We start from the raw sequence: 17,672 nt of genomic DNA, 5'->3' as shown, positions 1-17,672 counted from the left end.
ATAATGAGTGAATCACAACCATCTGTAGCTCTGATTCCAGGGGATCCAACGCCCACTTCTGGCCTCTGTGGGCATTGCTCGATATGGGTGCACTTAACATACATGCAGGCAAAACACTCATATAAAATAAAAATAAATTCTTTTATAAAAAAGGGTTTTTCTTGATAGCTCATGCTGATTTCAAACTCTCAATCTTCCTGCCTCAGTGCTGGGACTATAGGCATATACCTGCATGCCTGTCATGGTTATAGCATTCAAAAAATTTTTTTTTATGTATGAGTGTTTTTCCTGCATGTATATGTGTCCTTCTGTCATACAATGCCCACAAAGGCCAGAAGAGGGTGTTAGATCCTCTGGAACTAGAGTTTCAGATGGTTGTGATCTGCCATGTAGGTGCTGGGAACTGAACCCCTGGGTTCTCTGTAAGAGCAGCAAGTGTTCTTAACTGCTAAACCATCTCTCCAGCTTGGTTATAGCATTTTTTTTAAAAAGGGTTTTTATTTTATGTGTATGACTATTGCCTGCATGTGTGTAACTGCATGTGTGTTGTGCAGTGCCTGCGGAGGTCAGAAGAAGTTTTTAGCCACCATGTAGGTGCTGGGAACCAAACCCAGGTCCTCTGCAAGAGCAACTAGTGCTCTTAACCTCTGAGCCATCTCTCCAGTCCCTAAAAGAGCTTTTCTTTAAAAAAACAAAACACAAAAACATTTAAACCAGGAGTAGTGGCACATGCCTTTAATCCTAGCCCTTGGGAGGCAGAAGCATAGGATCTTTGTTGAGTTCAAGGCCAGCCAGGGCTACATAGTCAGACTGTCACAAAAAAGAAAAAAGAGACCAGCTGTGGTGGTGCATGCCTTTAATCCCAGCACTCAAAAAGAAAAAAGAAAACCCCAAATAGGGCCACCTCAGGTAAAGGTACCTGCTGCCAAGCCTGATAAGTTGATTTGGATCCCCTAGTTCCACAGGGTGGCAGATCTAACCCTTGCAAGCTGTCCTCTGACCTCCTCCACATGCACACACTATGTACACACATTCATGTACACAATAAATTTATTAAAAAAATTTTTTTGGTCTTTTTGAGACGAGGTCTCCCTATAGCCCCAGCTGTCCTAGAACTCACTATGTGGACCAGGCTGGCCTTGAACTCAGGAAGATCACTTATCTCTTGTCTTCCTAGTGCTGGGATTAAAGGCATGTGCCAACACACCCAGCTTTAAATAAATTATTAAGAACAGTTGATTTTTTTTTTTTTTTTTGGTCTTTCTGAGACAGGGTCTCCCTGTAGCCCCAGCTGTCCTGGAACTCACTGTGTAGATCAGGCTGGCCTTGAACTCACAGAGATCCGCCTGCCTCTGCCTCCCAAGTGCTGGGATTAAAGGTGTGTGCCACCATGCCTGGCAGAACAGTTGATTTTTAAAAAAAAATTCTGAGAGCTGAGGGACTTAGCTCAGTGACATTGTTTGCCTATCATGCATGAGGCTCCAGGTCCAGTCCTAGTGTGCTGCTTATTAGTAAGTTCAGAAGTGTTCTAAGAGTAAAAACTCACCCCAGAACCCACACAGAGATGAGAATCTGGCTGCTTCTGTCTCTCCTAGTTACGAAGCAACATCCCCTGTCACCTGGTTGATATCTCTTGCGGATTACCCTGCAGTGCCATGCTACCCTGTGGGATGCACAAGTGTCAGAGGCTCTGTCACAAAGGAGAATGTCATATGGATGAGGCCTGTAAGCAGCCCTGCACCACACCCAGAGCTGACTGTGGCCACCCATGCATGGCCCCCTGCCACCCAAGCTCACCCTGCCCTGTAACAGCTTGTAAAGCCAAGGTGAGTATTAACTGGTGGCTGCTGCAGGCTCTTAAGTGTGCGTCTTTGAGCTGGGCATGGTGGCGCACACCTTTAATCCCAGCACTCGGGAGGCAGAGGCAGGCGTATCTCTGTGAGATCAAGGCCAGCCTGGTCTACATAGTTCCAGGACAGCTGGGGCTACAGGGAGACCCTGTCTCAAAAAGACAAAAATTTTTGATGGGACAGATATTACCTAAATGATGGCTCAGGTAATTAATTATTATATCATAGAGGAATAATTATGTCTGCATAGAAGGTAAGTGGGAGCTTTAGCTTGGTCTGAGGGGTCATGAAAGGCTACCCTGAGGAGATGGAAGCAGAGGGATCATTTAGAGTTAGCTAGGCCTCCCTTGGACTTTCGTCAAGTGTCTACCTGTGTCGTAGCAGTACAAGCTTCATTCTAGGTGTACACCTTCAGTTGGATGTAATAACAAGTGGTTTCCAGAAAAGGATATTATGACCAGGGCATGTCCCTCCATGTCAACCACCATGTTGTGAGTTTGCATGTGTGGTTAGCCTCTTCAGTCTTGAGAGTAGCTGATCCTGACTATTTTCTGCTATGGTTTGATTTGGGAGGGGCTTTAAAGGGAAGCCTGCTTATTGTTCTCATGTGCAAAGTCATTCCATTTTCATTTTATTTCAGGTAGAGCTACAGTGTGAATGCGGACGAAGAAAAGAGATAGTGATTTGCTCTGAAGCATCCAGTACTTATCAAAGGTTAGTGCTATATAAATGTTAGTAATTGGTGGTTCTGGGTGAAGGGATTCATAAGTTTCTTATAAGTTCCTATGACTTCTCAAGGTTGCAAGACTCTCTCTCTGTGTGTGTGTGTGTGTGTGTGTGTGTGTGTGTGTGTGTGTGTGTGTGTGTGTGTGTGTGTGTGCTGCAATGTAGCACATGAGGACATGAGGTCAGAGGACAACTTACAGGAATTAGTGTTCTCTCTCTCCACCATGGGAGTTCCAGGGATCAGACTCAGGTCATTAGGCTTATGGCAAGCATCTTTACCTGCTGAACCATCTTGACTGCCGCCTGGAAAGCTCTTAAAATAAAACTTTAAAAATTTAATTTATCTGGGCCGGGTGTGATGGCACACACCTTCAATCCCAGCACTCAGGAGGCAGAGGCAGGCGGATCTCTGTGAGTTCAAGGCCAGCCTGGTCTACATAGTGAGTTCCAGGACAGCTGGGGCTACAGGGAGACCCTGTCTCAAAAAAGACCAAAAAAAAAATAAATAAATCTGATTCAAAGAAAAAGCGATCCTTTAAGGTACCTTTTCTGGATTAGTGAGATGGTTCAACAGGTGCAGGTACCGGCTTGGTAACCTGAGTTCATTCAGTGGAACCCACTTAAAGGTGAAGACGAGAACAGATTTCACACAGTTGTCCTCTGACCTCCACATGTGCACCATGGATGGCATGCATGCCGCCCTCAACATAATAATAATCTTAAAAAAAAAATTAAATTGCCAACTTGGCGTGCCTGTAATCTCAGCACTGAGGAGGTAAAGCCAGATGGATCTCTGTGAGTCCAGGGCCAACCTAGACTAAATAGTGAGTTCCAGGCCAGCCCAGGGCTACATAGTGATACCCTATCACACACACAAAAATATTTTTAATGATTTTTCTTCCCTAACCTCCTTAATTTGTAGGAGAAAAATTTTGTCTCCTCCTCCTTTTCCCCTGTTTTCCCTTCTTTTTTCATCTTATTACATCATGAGACAGGAAGGGAAGACGTCCTGAAGTTAGGTAAATTGTTTTAATATTCTACCTCTTGGAGGCACTGCCAAAGCTAAGTCCTGTGTGTCTTCACCAACGTGGGGTTTTCTAATTGTTGTGGCAGATATCCTTATAGCCTCCAGAAATCTTGAGACCCACGTGGTTATACAGAGATATAAGTCCAGAGGTGAAGGTATGAGGGAATGACTGGTTATGTGTATCTCTGGCTAGATGTGAGGGTGTGCCATCATTGTAGGACTTCAAGCATACCCAGACATCTGACTGGCTGTTTGAATAGAGTGTTGGGCATTAACATGATTGTTCTGGGGATACTAAGGAGTTATGTTACCTCTTCCCTTCCTAACTGCTTAGAATCTAAATTGAGGACATGCGCCATAAACATGTAGGTAGTTTGGTAGATGAGCTCCCAAGGCCACACAAATTGTCTTGTGGTTGATTGGCTTTGAAAGAGGCCCTCTGTGTTCCTAGCATGAGGTTCTTGTGAAACTGCAATGCTTCTTCCTCATTTTTGTTTTTTAATATTTCAGAATAGCTGCTATTTCTATGGCCTCTAAAATAACAGACATGCAGCTTGGAGATTCAGTGGAGATCAGCAAGTTAATTACCAAGAAGGAAGTTCAACAAGCCAGGTAATTTTGAGTGTTTGTGCATGCCTTCTTTCTCCAGTTTGACTTGATTTGTAGAGGAACTCATTTATCTCAGTTCTCCACAGTAGAATATTCAGCAGACTTTGATGTTGAGACGATATCCACCCCAACCCCAGTGAGTCCTGCTCAGGATATGGAAAAGACCAAAGTCAATTTCCCATTCCTCACTCTAGTTAGTTGACAGAGAAAGCAGCAGAGACCTAGGTGTATCCAGCCCGGCCCACAGAACAGAGAACCATGTGGAAGGCTGAATCTAGAAAGAGAAGTGGGGCTGTCAGAGAACTATCTGCTGAGCATTTTGGGCAGCCAGGGAATATTCTGAAGCTCAATGAGGACTGCTAGTCTCCCATAACCCAGAGTTCTGCTCACTTGCCCTTGAGAGGGTCTCATCCAGCCATTGGATTAGAGTTTGTGGATGACAATGAGATTCCTGTGGTAGGGGGTTCTAGTGAAACCTGAAAAGTAGATAGCCTTGCAGCTGCTTCTGGGCCTAAAGAGAAGTCCTTTGACAAAGAGTCTGATGTGTTTTCAACTAGTCTACCTAAGATTTTCTTATTAGACAGGAACTGTAGAGCCTGTGTCCTGACTATATTTTCATTTGCTTATCAAGGTTGGAGTGTGATGAGGAGTGTTCTGCCCTGGAAAGGAAAAAGTGAGTGGTTTCAATGTTGTGTTATCTACCTCTTTTTGAGCTCTATGTAATTAATGGGAGAAGCAAACCTTTCCTTCTTCAGCACCTGCTCTGAGTCTTAATGTTGTTGATGGAGGAATGTGGTCATCAGGAGTTGAACTGTGTAAGGATAAACCACTAGGGTAATTTCAGCTTATTCAGAAACACGAGCTGTATGGTTGAGGTATGGTATAAATATCAGCTGCCAGCCACAACATGCTTATTTTGTGACTGACCAACTTCCTGATTCCGGCAGAGATAGGCTTTAAAATATTTTCAATGAAGTTTTTTAAACTCAAGTGTAACACAAGGGACTAGGGAGATGGCTCAGTCAATAAAGTTTGCTTTATATATGCAAGAACACCTGAGTTCAGATCCCTAGCACTAAAGTAAATACTGGGCATGGCAGCACACCATCGGATTACATCTGTAATCCCAGCACTGGAAAGAATCTTGGGGTTTATTTGCCAGCTAGTCTAGCCAAATTGGTGAGTTCCAGGCTTAATGAGGGACCCTGTCTCAAAAAGACCAATTGAGGAAGGCACCCAATGTCTACTTCTGGTCTACACACACACACACACACACACACACACACACACACACGAAATAATGCATAAGCCAGACATGGTGGTGCATGCCTATAATCCTAGCACTTGGGAGGCTGAGGCAGGAGGATTGATGCAAGTTTGAGGCCAGTCTGGGCTACATAGTAAGTTTGAGGCCAGCTTGGACAACTTAGTGGGACCCTGTCTCAAAATAAAAAAGAAGACTGGGGATAAAGCAGAGTGGCAGAGCTCCTGCCTAACATGCATGAGGTCTCTAGATTGTTTTGCTTGCTTCTGTTCTGTCTCTGTTTTTTTCTCTCTCTCCCCCCTCCCTTTGACTCCTTACCTCCCTCCTTCCCTTCCTTCCCCTTTTTTATACTAGGCAAGCATTCTGCCATTGGGTCTACTGTATAACTTAGACTCCCCTTGAACTCCCTTGCTGGCCTCCTTCTGCCTCTGCTTCCTAAGTGCTAGAATCTTCTTTCACCTCACTATGTCCTTGTTTCTGCTGGGTATGAACCTAGGGGTAAAATTACTGATTTAACAGAATGTTCATATGTTCAGCTTTAGTACAGTCAACCAAATAGTATTATACTCCTTCTAACAGGGTGTCATTTCCATGCTTCACACTTTTGTTAGCATCTTTTTTTTTTTATTTTATATGTATGAGTGTATGTTTATATATGTAAAATTATGTGTACGTATACCTGCATGTATGTAAGTGCTCCTGTGCCATGCAGTACACACAGAGGACAGAAGAGGGCATTGGATCCCCCGGAACCGGAGTTACGGATGGTTGTTAGCTGCCATGTGGGTGCTGGGATTTGAATCCAGCTCTTCTGCAAGAACAGCTAGTGCTCTTAGCTGAACTATCTCTCCAGCCCCTAATTTTTGTTTTTACAATATTTTATTATTTTTATTTCACGTGTACAAGTATATTGCCTACATGTATGCTAAGTGTACCTGTACCATGCAGTGCCCACAGAGGTCAGAAGAGTGCGTTAGATCCCCTGGAACTGGAGATCAGAGGGTTGTTAGCTGCCATGTGGGTGCTGCGAACCAAACCCAGGTCCTCTGCAAAAGCAGCCAGTGCTTTTAACTCCTGAGCCAGCTCCCTGTCTTTTTATTTTTTATTTTATCTATTTATTTATTTTTTGTCTTTTTGAGACAGGGTCTCCCTGTAGTCCCAGCTGACCTGAACTCACTATGTAGACCAGGCTGACCTTGAACTCACAGAGATCTGCCTGCCTCTGCGAGTGCTGGGACTAAAGGTGTGCACCACCACGCCCGGCTGTCTTTTTAATTTTAACCATGCATGTGAATGTATATGAATGAGGATGTATTGCCTTGTTCGCCTTTGAAGTTTGTCTTTGCACAGCTAAAACAGTATTTAAGTTTCTAAATGATAGAAGGTAATATGATGCCAACCACTTTTCCCTTGGTTTTACTCTACTGAGTGCTGCTCAAATTGCCTGTCCTTTTAAAAACTATCTACAAAACATGAACTAGTGGGGGCTGGGCACTCAGGAGGCAGAGACAGGTGAATCTCTGTGAGATCGAAGCTAGCCTGGTCTACATAGTGAGTTCCAGGCCAGCCTGGGCTACAGGAAGACCCTATCTCAAAAAGAAAAAAACCACTCTGACCAAAACAAACTTGGGGAGGAAAGTGTTTATTTGACTTATACTTCCCAGTCACAATTCATCATGGAGGAAGGTAGAGCAGGAACTCAAGGCAGGAACCCGAAGACAGACACTGAAACTGAGACTGTGGAGGAACACTGCTTCCTGCCTTGTTCCTCAGGCCTGTGCTCAGCTTGCTTTCTTATTCAATACGAACTCACCTGCCTAGGGGTAGCACTACCCACAGTGGTCTGGGCCCACATCATTCAACAGTCAGGAAAATGCCTCACAGACATTCCCACAGTCTACTCCAATAGAAGTCCCCAATTGAGGTTCCTTTTTCCTAGGTGTGTGAAGTTGACAACCAAAGCCAACCATGACATACGAGATGACACCCAAGATTGACCTCTGGCCTCCACATGCATATGCATACATGTGCATATACACCTATACATACATGCACCCAAAAAGAGTACCAGTATATTTTGAGTTCTGTACTAACTGGTTTCAGACATCCACTGGGGAGTCTTAGAATGGATCCCCTGTAAATAAGGAAGGACTACTGTATAATTTCCCTCTCCTCCTTTCCTTATATTTACATATTTCTCTCTCACTTTCAGGAGATTAGCAGAGGCCTTTGATATCAGTGAAGATTCTGATCCTTTCAATGTACGTTCTTCAGGATCAAAATTCAGTGATAGTTTGAAAGACGATGCCAGGTATGTAACTCGTAGTCTACTTTCCTAACTGCTCAGCTTGCTTTCTTATTCAACACGAACTCACTGTGGCTTATGAGATCGTTTAGTTTTATAAGATGTGGTAACTAATATGTGTTTCTAATATGGTAACTAATATGGTGGCGCATGCCTTTAATCCCAGCACTAGGGAGGCAGAGGCAGACAGATGTCTGTGAGTTCAAGACCAGCCTGGTCTACATAGTAAGTTCCAGGTCAGCTGGGGCTACAGGGAGACCCTGTCTCAAAAAGACAAAAAATGTGCGTGTGTGTGTGTGTGTGTTTCTTCTATAATTAAGCCAGATAAAATTAACTTACCTATTGTAAAAAATTACATATTGTATCCCCTTGACAACGAACCTGAAGTTGAAGGTATGACCCCTCAGTAGGAGTCTAGGCCTAGCAAGGGCTCCATAGACTGAAAAAGGATCTCTGAGCCACCTCTCACCCCATCTACCTACTCAGGTCTCTTAGTCCTGTGGTCCTCACTTGGGGCAGTAACAATCCTTTTCCTCCTGTCTTCTAGCTCTGATGGCTGTATCTCCTTCCTTCTCCCATTTGCTTCCTTTTTCACTCCATGGCTGTTACTTGACAGTTCTGACCTCTGCACTTTTTCTGCCAACATTGTCTATTGTCTGCACTTTATAAGCAGAATGTGAGTGGAAGGGGTTCCCAGAAGAGCAGGAACAGATGAAATTAACTGATGGTTTCTCATTTCAGGAAGGACTTAAAGTTTGTCAGTGACGTTGAGAAGGAGATGGAATCGCTTGTGGAGGCTGTGAATAAGGTTGAAGTCAAAACATCCAATTTGACATTTCTTTAAGGCCTGCTTGATTTAAAAAGAAAAAAAAAATCAAGTTCCAACACCATCAGCCTAGAGCAGTTGTAAGAAAGTCACAGCTTCCAGGGGCTACAGACATGGTTCCGTGGTTGAGAGCACTGATTGCTCTTGCAGAGGACCCAGGTTTGATTCCCAACACCCACGTGGCAGATAACAACTGTCTATAACTCCAGTCCTGGGGGATCCGACAGCCTCTTCTGACCTCCATGGGCATTGCACGACACAGGTGTACTTACCTACATGCAGGCAATACATGCATACACATAAAATAAAAATAAATAAAATTATAAAAAGTCACAGCTTCCCTGAGTCTTTCCAAAGCCTGGACTGCTTCAATCATTGCAGAAAATCTGCAGTCAGATTAAATGTAAATTAAAGTTTGGTGCTTGAGAAGAGTGAAAACTGCACAAAAAGGGCTCATGGTAATAGCTGCATGTGAATGAAAAGACCTGTGAGGCCCTCAGATCTCTGAAAGGCTGCTGTGGTAGGAGAGCATGTTTATTGTAATCCCAAAGACAGGGCAGAAACCTTGGAGGAAGACTAGAGGTAAAGATTAGGGGGACAGACTCCTTGAGAATGGGCCTGGTCCCAGAGCAGCCAGGGATGTTAAGGTGGTAGCTTTCAGAGCTGAATGGCTCCCTCTTCCATCAGTGGGCACTGTGTATGAGGACAAGATGGCTGTTTAAGGTCCATGTATAATGATGATGGTTATCTTTCCAACTGTTTCCCTTACCCTCTTCCCAGTTCCTTCCTTTTCTTCCTCTGTTCCCACTTCCAGTAAGATACTGATCTGAAGGAGAAAGTGGAATGGTGTGCTCTTCTGTTTAGGAACCCTGAGCAATGTATTCTCTGCTTATGTGTCTGTATCTGCACACTTAACAGCTCATGCAGAACAGACTGTTATAGAAGTGAGATTTTTCTTGTTTTTTAATTCTGTTTATCCAGGCATTTCTTGAGAATCATTCCCTAGTTACAGGCCCTTCAGGAAAAACCATTAGGTTCTCTACCAACATCCCAGTTCACTGACTCTTAGTTTCTTACCCTATCTATAGACCCATTACATTGTAAGTAAAGGAATACATCAGGGGATTAATGGTCTCCTTGGACTTGACTTGATCCATCCATCAGAACCTTGGGTTTACATGTCAGGTAGTAAAATACTGTTACCGCTTAACCATCTCTGTAGCCCCGAGAAACTGACTTTCTTACAGTACTCCAAAATTCAGTCACCAGCTGGTAAAATGGCTCAGTGGGTAAAGCACTTACCATACAAGCCTGAAACCCTGAGTTTGATCCCTATAACCCACTCCCAAAAGTTGTCCTCTCCTCCACATGAGCACCATGACATACACCCACAATCACGCACAATAATCGTAAATTAATATAAATTTGAACAGGAAAAAATAAAATTCAATCACCTCCGACCAACAAAACTGTTCTTGTGATAGTGAGGGTAAGTTGTGTTTTCTGTTTCCACAGTGACGATGCCAATTAGTCTTCTCTTCCATCAATACAGGGAAAGAACAGTAAGAAAAGCTACTGCTTTCCTCCTATGAACAGAGACCACCGCCGGATCATCCATGACTTGGCTCAGGTTTATGGCCTGGAGAGCGTGAGCTATGACAGTGAACCAAAACGTAATGTCATGGTCATTGCCATCAGGTGGGTTGATCTTCTGTCACAGAAAGAACTCAGCAAGACAGGTGTGACCCAGGAGTCACTATGTGCTTTCCTTACTTCCTTTTCCTCTTGGAGGAGTAAAAGAGAGACATATTTCTCTAGAACAGCCATTTCACTATTATCTAAAGATCCAAGCCAGAGAGCAAAGCCCATGCCTCATTCCACAGGGCAGATAAACCCCAAGTACTCAAGTTTCACATCTGCCCTGACCCAGTACAGACAGTGAAAGTGGCATTTCTACAGGTAGAGGAGGTTTGAGCAGGATGCCTGCTCATCACTTCTAGTCTCTTACCCCCTGTCTCCTGTTCCTCCCTCTGACCTACCTGACCCTAGTCTTGGCATGATGGAAACAGAAAGAATGCTAGACTGTGAGTCGGTGTTGTCATCAGAGGAAATGGAGGCAGAAATGTGAGCCAGGAAGGGACAGGAAGTACTAGAATCACCATTTGACCCTGAACGTGTTGCAAGAACTTCAGCATGAAGAAAAGTAAGGTGTGGCATGGGAGGAAGTAGGCAGCAGGTCTGGCAGGGTGGATGGACAGGACAGGGGTGAATGCAAGTTGAACACAGGAGAGGAGACAGGTGCCATCAGGGTGTGCTCAGCAGCAGCAAGTGCTGAAGTCACAAGCTGTTTTTCTAGCTCTGCTGTTTCTGCATGTGATTCTCGCTTTTCAGGACTCTTGTGTTTTGACTCCTATCAGGGGGAAGTCCATTTGTCCTCCTGTCACACTGACCAATGTGCTTGAAAGGGAAATGCAGACACGGCCTCCACCACCAATTCCTCATCACAGGCATCAGGCAGACAAGTAAGGATTCTTCAGCAGCTTTCTCGTAGAACCCATATGGTCAGAGAAGCCAGCAGGGGGCGACTGCTTGGGGCCACATCAGCCATTAATGGTCTCCTTGGACTTGACTTTAGGGTATGGTATTCAAATATGAAAGGTTTGATTGGGGCATCAGACACATTTGTTCAAACTAGTAGAGCCTTGAGTTTGATGCTTGATGTTCTCCTACTCCGGGGAGAATAGCCACTGCACATAATTTCCACAGTGTAGATGGTGACACTGGAAAGTGGGTTCATCTGCCACACCAGATGATTTCGAACTGGATATAGTTAACGATAGATGGAAGTGATAGGGGTAGCAACAGTATAGGAGGCGAGTGGGGATAGTTTGAATGATTTTTACAATAAAAAATATTTTGATAGAAAAGCAGCTGGGGTGGTGGCACATGCCTTTAACCCCAGGACTCCGGGGGTAGAGGCAGGCCCATCTCTGTGAGTTCGAGGCCATGCTGGTCTACATAGTGAATTCCATGTCACCTGGGACTATAGGGAGACCCTGTCTCCAAAAAAAAAAACACCTTTATTTTGTTTTGTTTTTTTTTATTTTTTAATTATTTAACGTGTATGACTGTTTTGCCTACATGTAAAGGTACCTGTGTCATGCACTGCTCAGGGAGGCCAGAAGAGGACATTGGATCCCCTGGAACTGGAGTTAAAGACAGTTGGTAGCCTTCATATGGGTGCTGGGAACTGAACCCAGGCCCTCTGTAAGAGCAGCCAGTGTCCTTAACCTCTGAGCCATCTCTCCAGCCCCTATTATGGAAATTCTTCAGAACTGAAAAAAAAACAGTATTAATATAATAAATACCTGTCAGCTCATTACCAAATTTCAACGAATGCCTAGTACATGTTTTCCTTGCTGTCCTTCCAGAGTTTCCAGTGGTTAATCAGCTGATCCTTAACTTTCTGAAGACCTAGGTTTATTTCCCCTGGAGAAGAAGATTGATCATTCTTTGCTTGCTTTTCAGGAATCCTAGGAGCAGTAATTTCCAGAAGATAGCTAAGGAGCCGATAATTGACTACTTTGACGTCCAGGACTGAGAAGATCAAGATGCATTTAGATAAAAGAATGATTCCGTGTAGTGGAGACTCATTTGCCAGCAGATGACTCATGCTCGTTCCTCACTGTGTGGCAGAATCACAGCCTCACATGCTGTCTTGTACTGATACATCCAAAGCATGAGTGTGCCAGAACCCTCTTGTCTATTCCTCTCTTAAGTATTTCACTGTGGCCAGATCTGATTGTATGGCCACTAGGTTTTTAGTCTTGTATCTGAAGAACATCCTCACACCATCACTGTGATTGCATAGGTGAATGGGGGAATATTGGATTTTATTTGGATAAACCAGAATCTTTACCCCAAACTGACTTTGTGGCGCCTAGTCATAGTTCCAGTTGTCCCAATTAGTCATCCTGCAGATGCCTTAGACATCACGTGACTCCACTTTCTTTATGTGGAAAGACACAAACACACCTCTCCGTCAGAATTGGTGCATGTGTTTGGAATCAGTCATACATGTTGTCTTGAACCCAGCTATCTTATCTAAGACTTTTGCCAGAAGCTCTCATAGATCTCTCTAGGTCAAGTCACTTTATAGAATTCCATTTTCAAGTCCCTGGCACCTCTCCTACCACATCACCAAGCCTGTCAAGTGACAGTTCAGCTATCTCCCATAATGGCAAAGGACCTGGAGCAAGCTCTTCTGCCATGCTCACACTGTGCCCTCTGTGAACTGACCAGTGTAGCCCTAACTCCTCTCTTGTTGATAGAGAATCTCACATAGACAGCTGTCCTGTGTTACTTTTTCCTAGGCCTTCAGCATCTACCCTGGCTCTCCCTGTGCCTGAACTCTGGATCCCTGTTTGAACATTCAGAGAAGTATGTGGACCGTCCAGAGCTTATGCCCAGAGCCTACTGCACACATTCTTCAGGCTCCTTTGAGGCAGGTGTGTCAAGTTCATTGATTTGGCCTTCTGCATTGGCACTTCATCATCACAGAGCCTGGACTCCCAGCGGTTTCTTTTTGCTTCAGATAAGCCATGAGCCCCAAAGTAACAGAAGGATATTGACACTTAGAGTCATAAAACAGGGCACTTTATTTCATTTAATTTATTTTTTATTTATTTTGAGACAGGGTGTTCTAGTTTGATTTCTGTTGCTTTTATAAGTTCCATGATCAGAAACAACTTGGGGAGGGAAAGGGTCTATTCGGCTTACACTTCTGTGTCATAGACCATCACTGAGGATGGGAGAAACTTTACCTTAAGGCAGGAACCATGAAGAAATGCTACTTACTGGCTTGCCCCGCCCTCCTGCCCACACCAGCTTGCTCAGCTAATTTTTCTATACAGCCTAGGCCCTCCTACATCAATGAACAATTAAAATGCTTCACAGATGCCCACAGGCCAGCCTGATGGAGGAAATATCTTAATTGAAGATCCTTCCCAGGTGACAAGTTTTTGTCAAGTTGACAAAAAAAATCATGTGAACAAGGTCTTAAATTTTATTTTTTGAGACAGGGTCTCACTAAACTACTTACTGAACCCAGACAGGCCTTGAACTCTCAATCTTCCTATCTCAGCCTTCTGAATGCTAGGGTTATAGGCCTACACTAGGCTGCTCTTTGGTCCTAACCCAGTTTTTGAAGGCAGGCATGAGGTACAGCAGGAGAAACGGGTGATTGGAGAAAAGTGATGGAAGACAACAAAATTTTTCTGGGGCCATTTAGTGCAAGGTCTCTGGCCTCATTCCCAACAGGAAACCCATGCACATATGTTGTTAGGAGGGTAAATGGGTAAACTGACTGGGGGCTTCTCAGGAGAGGTTAGGAGGTCTTATTTCAGGTTCTGGAGTGGAGGCTTTATCTGCTTCCCCAGGATTATAAGGATTAAAGGAATAGCAGTTGGGTTGCCTGATGCATTAGAGGTACTCAGAGTTCATAAAAATGATTTGTGGTATGTGAGAAATATCTTAGCACTGTCTCTCCACAACACTAACCAAGTAAAGAATGCAATGCCAATTCTGTGAACATGCATGCCTGCCCTGTGTCAGCTTCATGTTAGAACTGGGAAAGTACATGTGCTGGGACTTGAGGGAGGGTTAATTGTCCAGAGAGGAACAGGTGATGAGACTGAGGCAGACAGGAATCAGTTTGTGAGAGCTACAGGTGTCCCTGACAAATCCTAACCAGAGTAGCTGAATTTATGATCTGTAGCAGAAGTCCACAAGTGTTTCCATAGATGCCGGAGTAAATACTTTGGACTTTGTGAGTTTCTGTTGCAGCTAGCCAACTCTGTCATTTTGTAAACATGGCCATAGATAATACTCAGTCACACTTAACTATGGACACTGACATCTGAATCATAGTGTTTACATGTTACAAAATTCTCTGGCTTTTCTAGCCATTTAGAAATGTTGCACATACACACACACACACACACACACACGAAAAAAAAAAAACCTTAAGCTCATGAGTTGTACAAGAGAGGCAGCAGACAAGGCTGGTGAGATGGCTCAATGGCTAAGAGCACTAGCTGCTATTACAGAGGATCTGGGTTTGAGTCCCAGCGCCTACATTGAACTCAGAGATCCACCTGCCTTTGCCTCCCGACTGCTGGAATTAAAGGCGTGTGCCACCATGTCTGGCCCTTAAATTTTTTTTAAAAAAAAGAAAGCAGGGCATGGTGGCACACACCTGTAGTCCCAGCACTTGGGAGGCAGAGGCAGGCGGATCTTTGTGAGTTCAAGGCCAGCCTGGTCTACAGCTGTCAAAAGCCATTAGGCTTTACTTTGAACTAAAAAAAAAAAAAAAAAAAAAAAAACGAAGCAGGGAGCCCAAGTTTAGGAAGAGGAGAGGACAGCTGTCATCAATGAAGTCATATTCATAATCTAAAAAAAAAAGACTAGATTTGACCATGGACTTAGTTTACCCTTCCTGTTCTAGAGCAGCTTGGGCAGAAGTGTATGGAAGGGATTGGAGAGCTATTTCAAGGCAAGAAGGCTGGTCAAGAAGCTGCAGAAGTAACTGAGACGGAAGATGATTGGGGTAGTTACAGTTGACCCTCGAAGAAAGCAATTCAAATCAGAGAGGTGGGATAGGATACCAAGTGTCAGCAGAGATCTTGCCACTCTGATCCCCAAAGGGACCCCAGGTTCCAGTGAGAAGTTACTTCTCATAGGTCTGGCAGGTTCTTCACTGAGCAGCAGTGTTAGAAACTATTGTATGTGCAGATGGACTAGGAAAGCCCACCACCTCCTCCTGGAGGGAGCCTGTGGGTACCAGCAACCCACACTGTTGCTCCTTGAGAATCAGGTGCTATTTCTCCCCCTCTAAGCCCCACAGTCAAGCAGGAGTTCCTTTATGGGCTAGAGCTTTTGAGACCAAATTATCTCAGAATTTCCCTCTGACTTGTCCAGTAGGGCTGCCTTCTGTCAACCTTAGGGCCATCCTGGTATGTAGGGCTGGAGATGAAAGGCCTTCCTGACTGCAGATCAGGCTATGGATCTTGTTCAGGCCATGTTTCAAAGCAGGCCAGGGCAGAGGAGGCAGGAATGTCAGGCTTATGGGAGGTGTGGTCTCAGGGAGTCCTATAGATTTATGTTTGAGGAGCCCTTCCTGTGTTGCTTAGCCTTCTAGTTTCCCATCTGAATCCTAAAGACCTTGTTTCCTTAGGAAAACTGTGTGTTTCCCCTTCTAAAATGACAGATGCTGCTAGGCTAGGCCAACACCTCTACTTTCACAAACACTGCCTACCTTCTTAGTCACCCGTGCCCAAGAGAAGCTCTCAAATATCACATGACCTCAACACAAGCCCCATACCATCTCCCATGGCATTTTAGAGCCCAAGGTTCCCCAGGGGATTCTAGAAGCCAGTCTCGCCCCTCAGCCTACAAGGGCCAAGCCCAGAAGGAACAGGCTCACTGGGCATACACAGTATGTGCCACATCAGGATTGGTGTTGTGCTTTCCAATCTAGAAGAGCTCTGTACCAGGAGGAGGCTGAGACCTCCAGAAAATGGGCTGTGTCCTCACAGCTTCTACAGGTAGCGCTCCCTTGGAAGTCCTGCACAGTGTGGTCCAGGCTGCCCTCCACCCGAGCCTGGTAAGGGTGCCCTTCTGGCACAGTCCTCTAGGAGATATGGATGTGGAGGGCACAGCTTAACAGCAAAAGTGCCTCAGCTTGCTCTGTCCCCAAAAAATATGCTTACAGTGGACATCAGGTTCTGCATCTATCCAGTGGGATAATGGTTCCTGCCTATGTGCTGCCCTGAGTAGTAGAGGATCAGAGGGGTCAAGAGTCTCCCCATGCCATGGAGCATCAGCACAGTTAAAGCCTCCAGCCCAAACCTACACAGTTTGATCAGGTAGCTCATGGAGGTTGGAAAGGAATAGAGTAATGGTTAAGCTTCCCCGACAAGGACAGGAGCTTTCACTAACCTCCTCTCTCATTTCCCTCAACTCCTGTGCCCAACTCATGAGTGAAAGTCAACATTTCATCTCCCCATACTTTCCCAGGAGTTTTTTTTTTCTAACAATAAATAACAGCTACTGAGCTAACCACCTGATAAGTACTAAGCAAGAGCCCCATGCTCCTCTTACTCCTCAAAGCCCCAGAAAGTACGTTAGATCACTTGTCCAAGATCACTCATAAACAAGGAATCTGAAATTCTTACCATGTCTGCTTGTGTCCTCTCCACAGAACAGAGACAACTCATTTGGAGTCTCTGGGGGCAGGGTGGCCCAGCAGGTTCAGTCAAATGGGCAGGAAGATTAGACCACGTACCCTAAGCAAAACAGGCAGAACCTCTTAGAAGGTAGGATGTTTTTCTATACTGGTCACTAGGGTGCAGTATGTATCCCTAAACCAGAGAGGGTGGGGAATATTTTTGCTGCCTCAGCAAAGCACTCTATTTCAAACTTTTTAGTAACATTTACAACCACTATATTTTTTTAATTGTTAAATTTTCATTTTTTTATAGTTGTCTCTGTAGTTGTTGATATAAAGACTGTGGACACAGGGAGAAAACGCAAGGCATGCATATACCCGAAGGAGCTACTCGAGGCAGAGGGAACCACCACTGCTCTGCAGTGGAACCATGCCATGCACCACGAAGGAACAGCACGGCCATCAGGCTGTAAGGGAGCAAGTAATGGGAAAGTAGCAGGGATCAGAACGGTAACAGAGGGAATTTGATGGTGTCAGACCCTTTTGGCCACTGGAAAACTTTGAACAAAGGAATGTTTAAAATCTGGCTCACTTTAAGAAAAGGATCCAGCCCAATAAAGGGACACTTTTGGAAGCCCTTGTCAAGAAACTCCAACTCATATGAACATTTGAAAATTGCCCTGTTCTGACTTTTTTCTAGTTCCCTGTCTAGAACTTGTAATGCTAATTACTCTTGCCTTTACTTCTCCTTCACAGAACTTTGAACAAAGGAATGTTTAAAATCTGGCTCACTTTAAGAAAAGGATCCAGCCCAATAAAGGGACACTTTTGGAAGCCC

The 17,672-nt window shown here is 44.5% G+C and overlaps 1 protein-coding gene across 2 annotated transcripts in view; it reads left to right on the top strand.

Moving 5' to 3' along the window:
* The window catches only part of Nfx1 (nuclear transcription factor, X-box binding 1), a 75,887-nt gene extending 58,428 nt beyond the window's left edge, over window positions 1-17,459 (top strand). The window contains exons 16-27 of one of the 2 annotated variants that reach the window (XR_003850982.1): window positions 1,596-1,826; window positions 2,491-2,564; window positions 4,114-4,215; window positions 4,844-4,885; window positions 7,689-7,787; window positions 8,523-8,589; window positions 10,160-10,305; window positions 11,025-11,129; window positions 12,136-12,478; window positions 12,981-13,115; window positions 16,868-16,982; window positions 17,148-17,459. Coding sequence is in view for 1 of the 2 variants with exons in the window: in XM_008842473.3 (XP_008840695.1) it covers window positions 1,596-1,826; window positions 2,491-2,564; window positions 4,114-4,215; window positions 4,844-4,885; window positions 7,689-7,787; window positions 8,523-8,589; window positions 10,160-10,305; window positions 11,025-11,129; window positions 12,136-12,208 (939 nt within the window). In the remaining variant the exon portion in view is untranslated. Of the gene's footprint in view, window positions 1-1,595; window positions 1,827-2,490; window positions 2,565-4,113; window positions 4,216-4,843; window positions 4,886-7,688; window positions 7,788-8,522; window positions 8,590-10,159; window positions 10,306-11,024; window positions 11,130-12,135; window positions 12,533-12,980; window positions 13,116-16,867; window positions 16,983-17,147 lie in introns of those variants that run through there. The other variant, XM_008842473.3, reaches the window with a different exon arrangement.
* Window positions 17,460-17,672: the final 213 nt, after the last annotated feature.

This window comes from Nannospalax galili, unplaced genomic scaffold (genome assembly GCF_000622305.1).
Source record: "Nannospalax galili isolate Female #2095 unplaced genomic scaffold, S.galili_v1.0 scaffold341, whole genome shotgun sequence".
Taxonomy (NCBI): domain Eukaryota; kingdom Metazoa; phylum Chordata; class Mammalia; order Rodentia; family Spalacidae; genus Nannospalax; species Nannospalax galili.
This window is presented reverse-complemented; position numbering and strand designations above follow the sequence as displayed.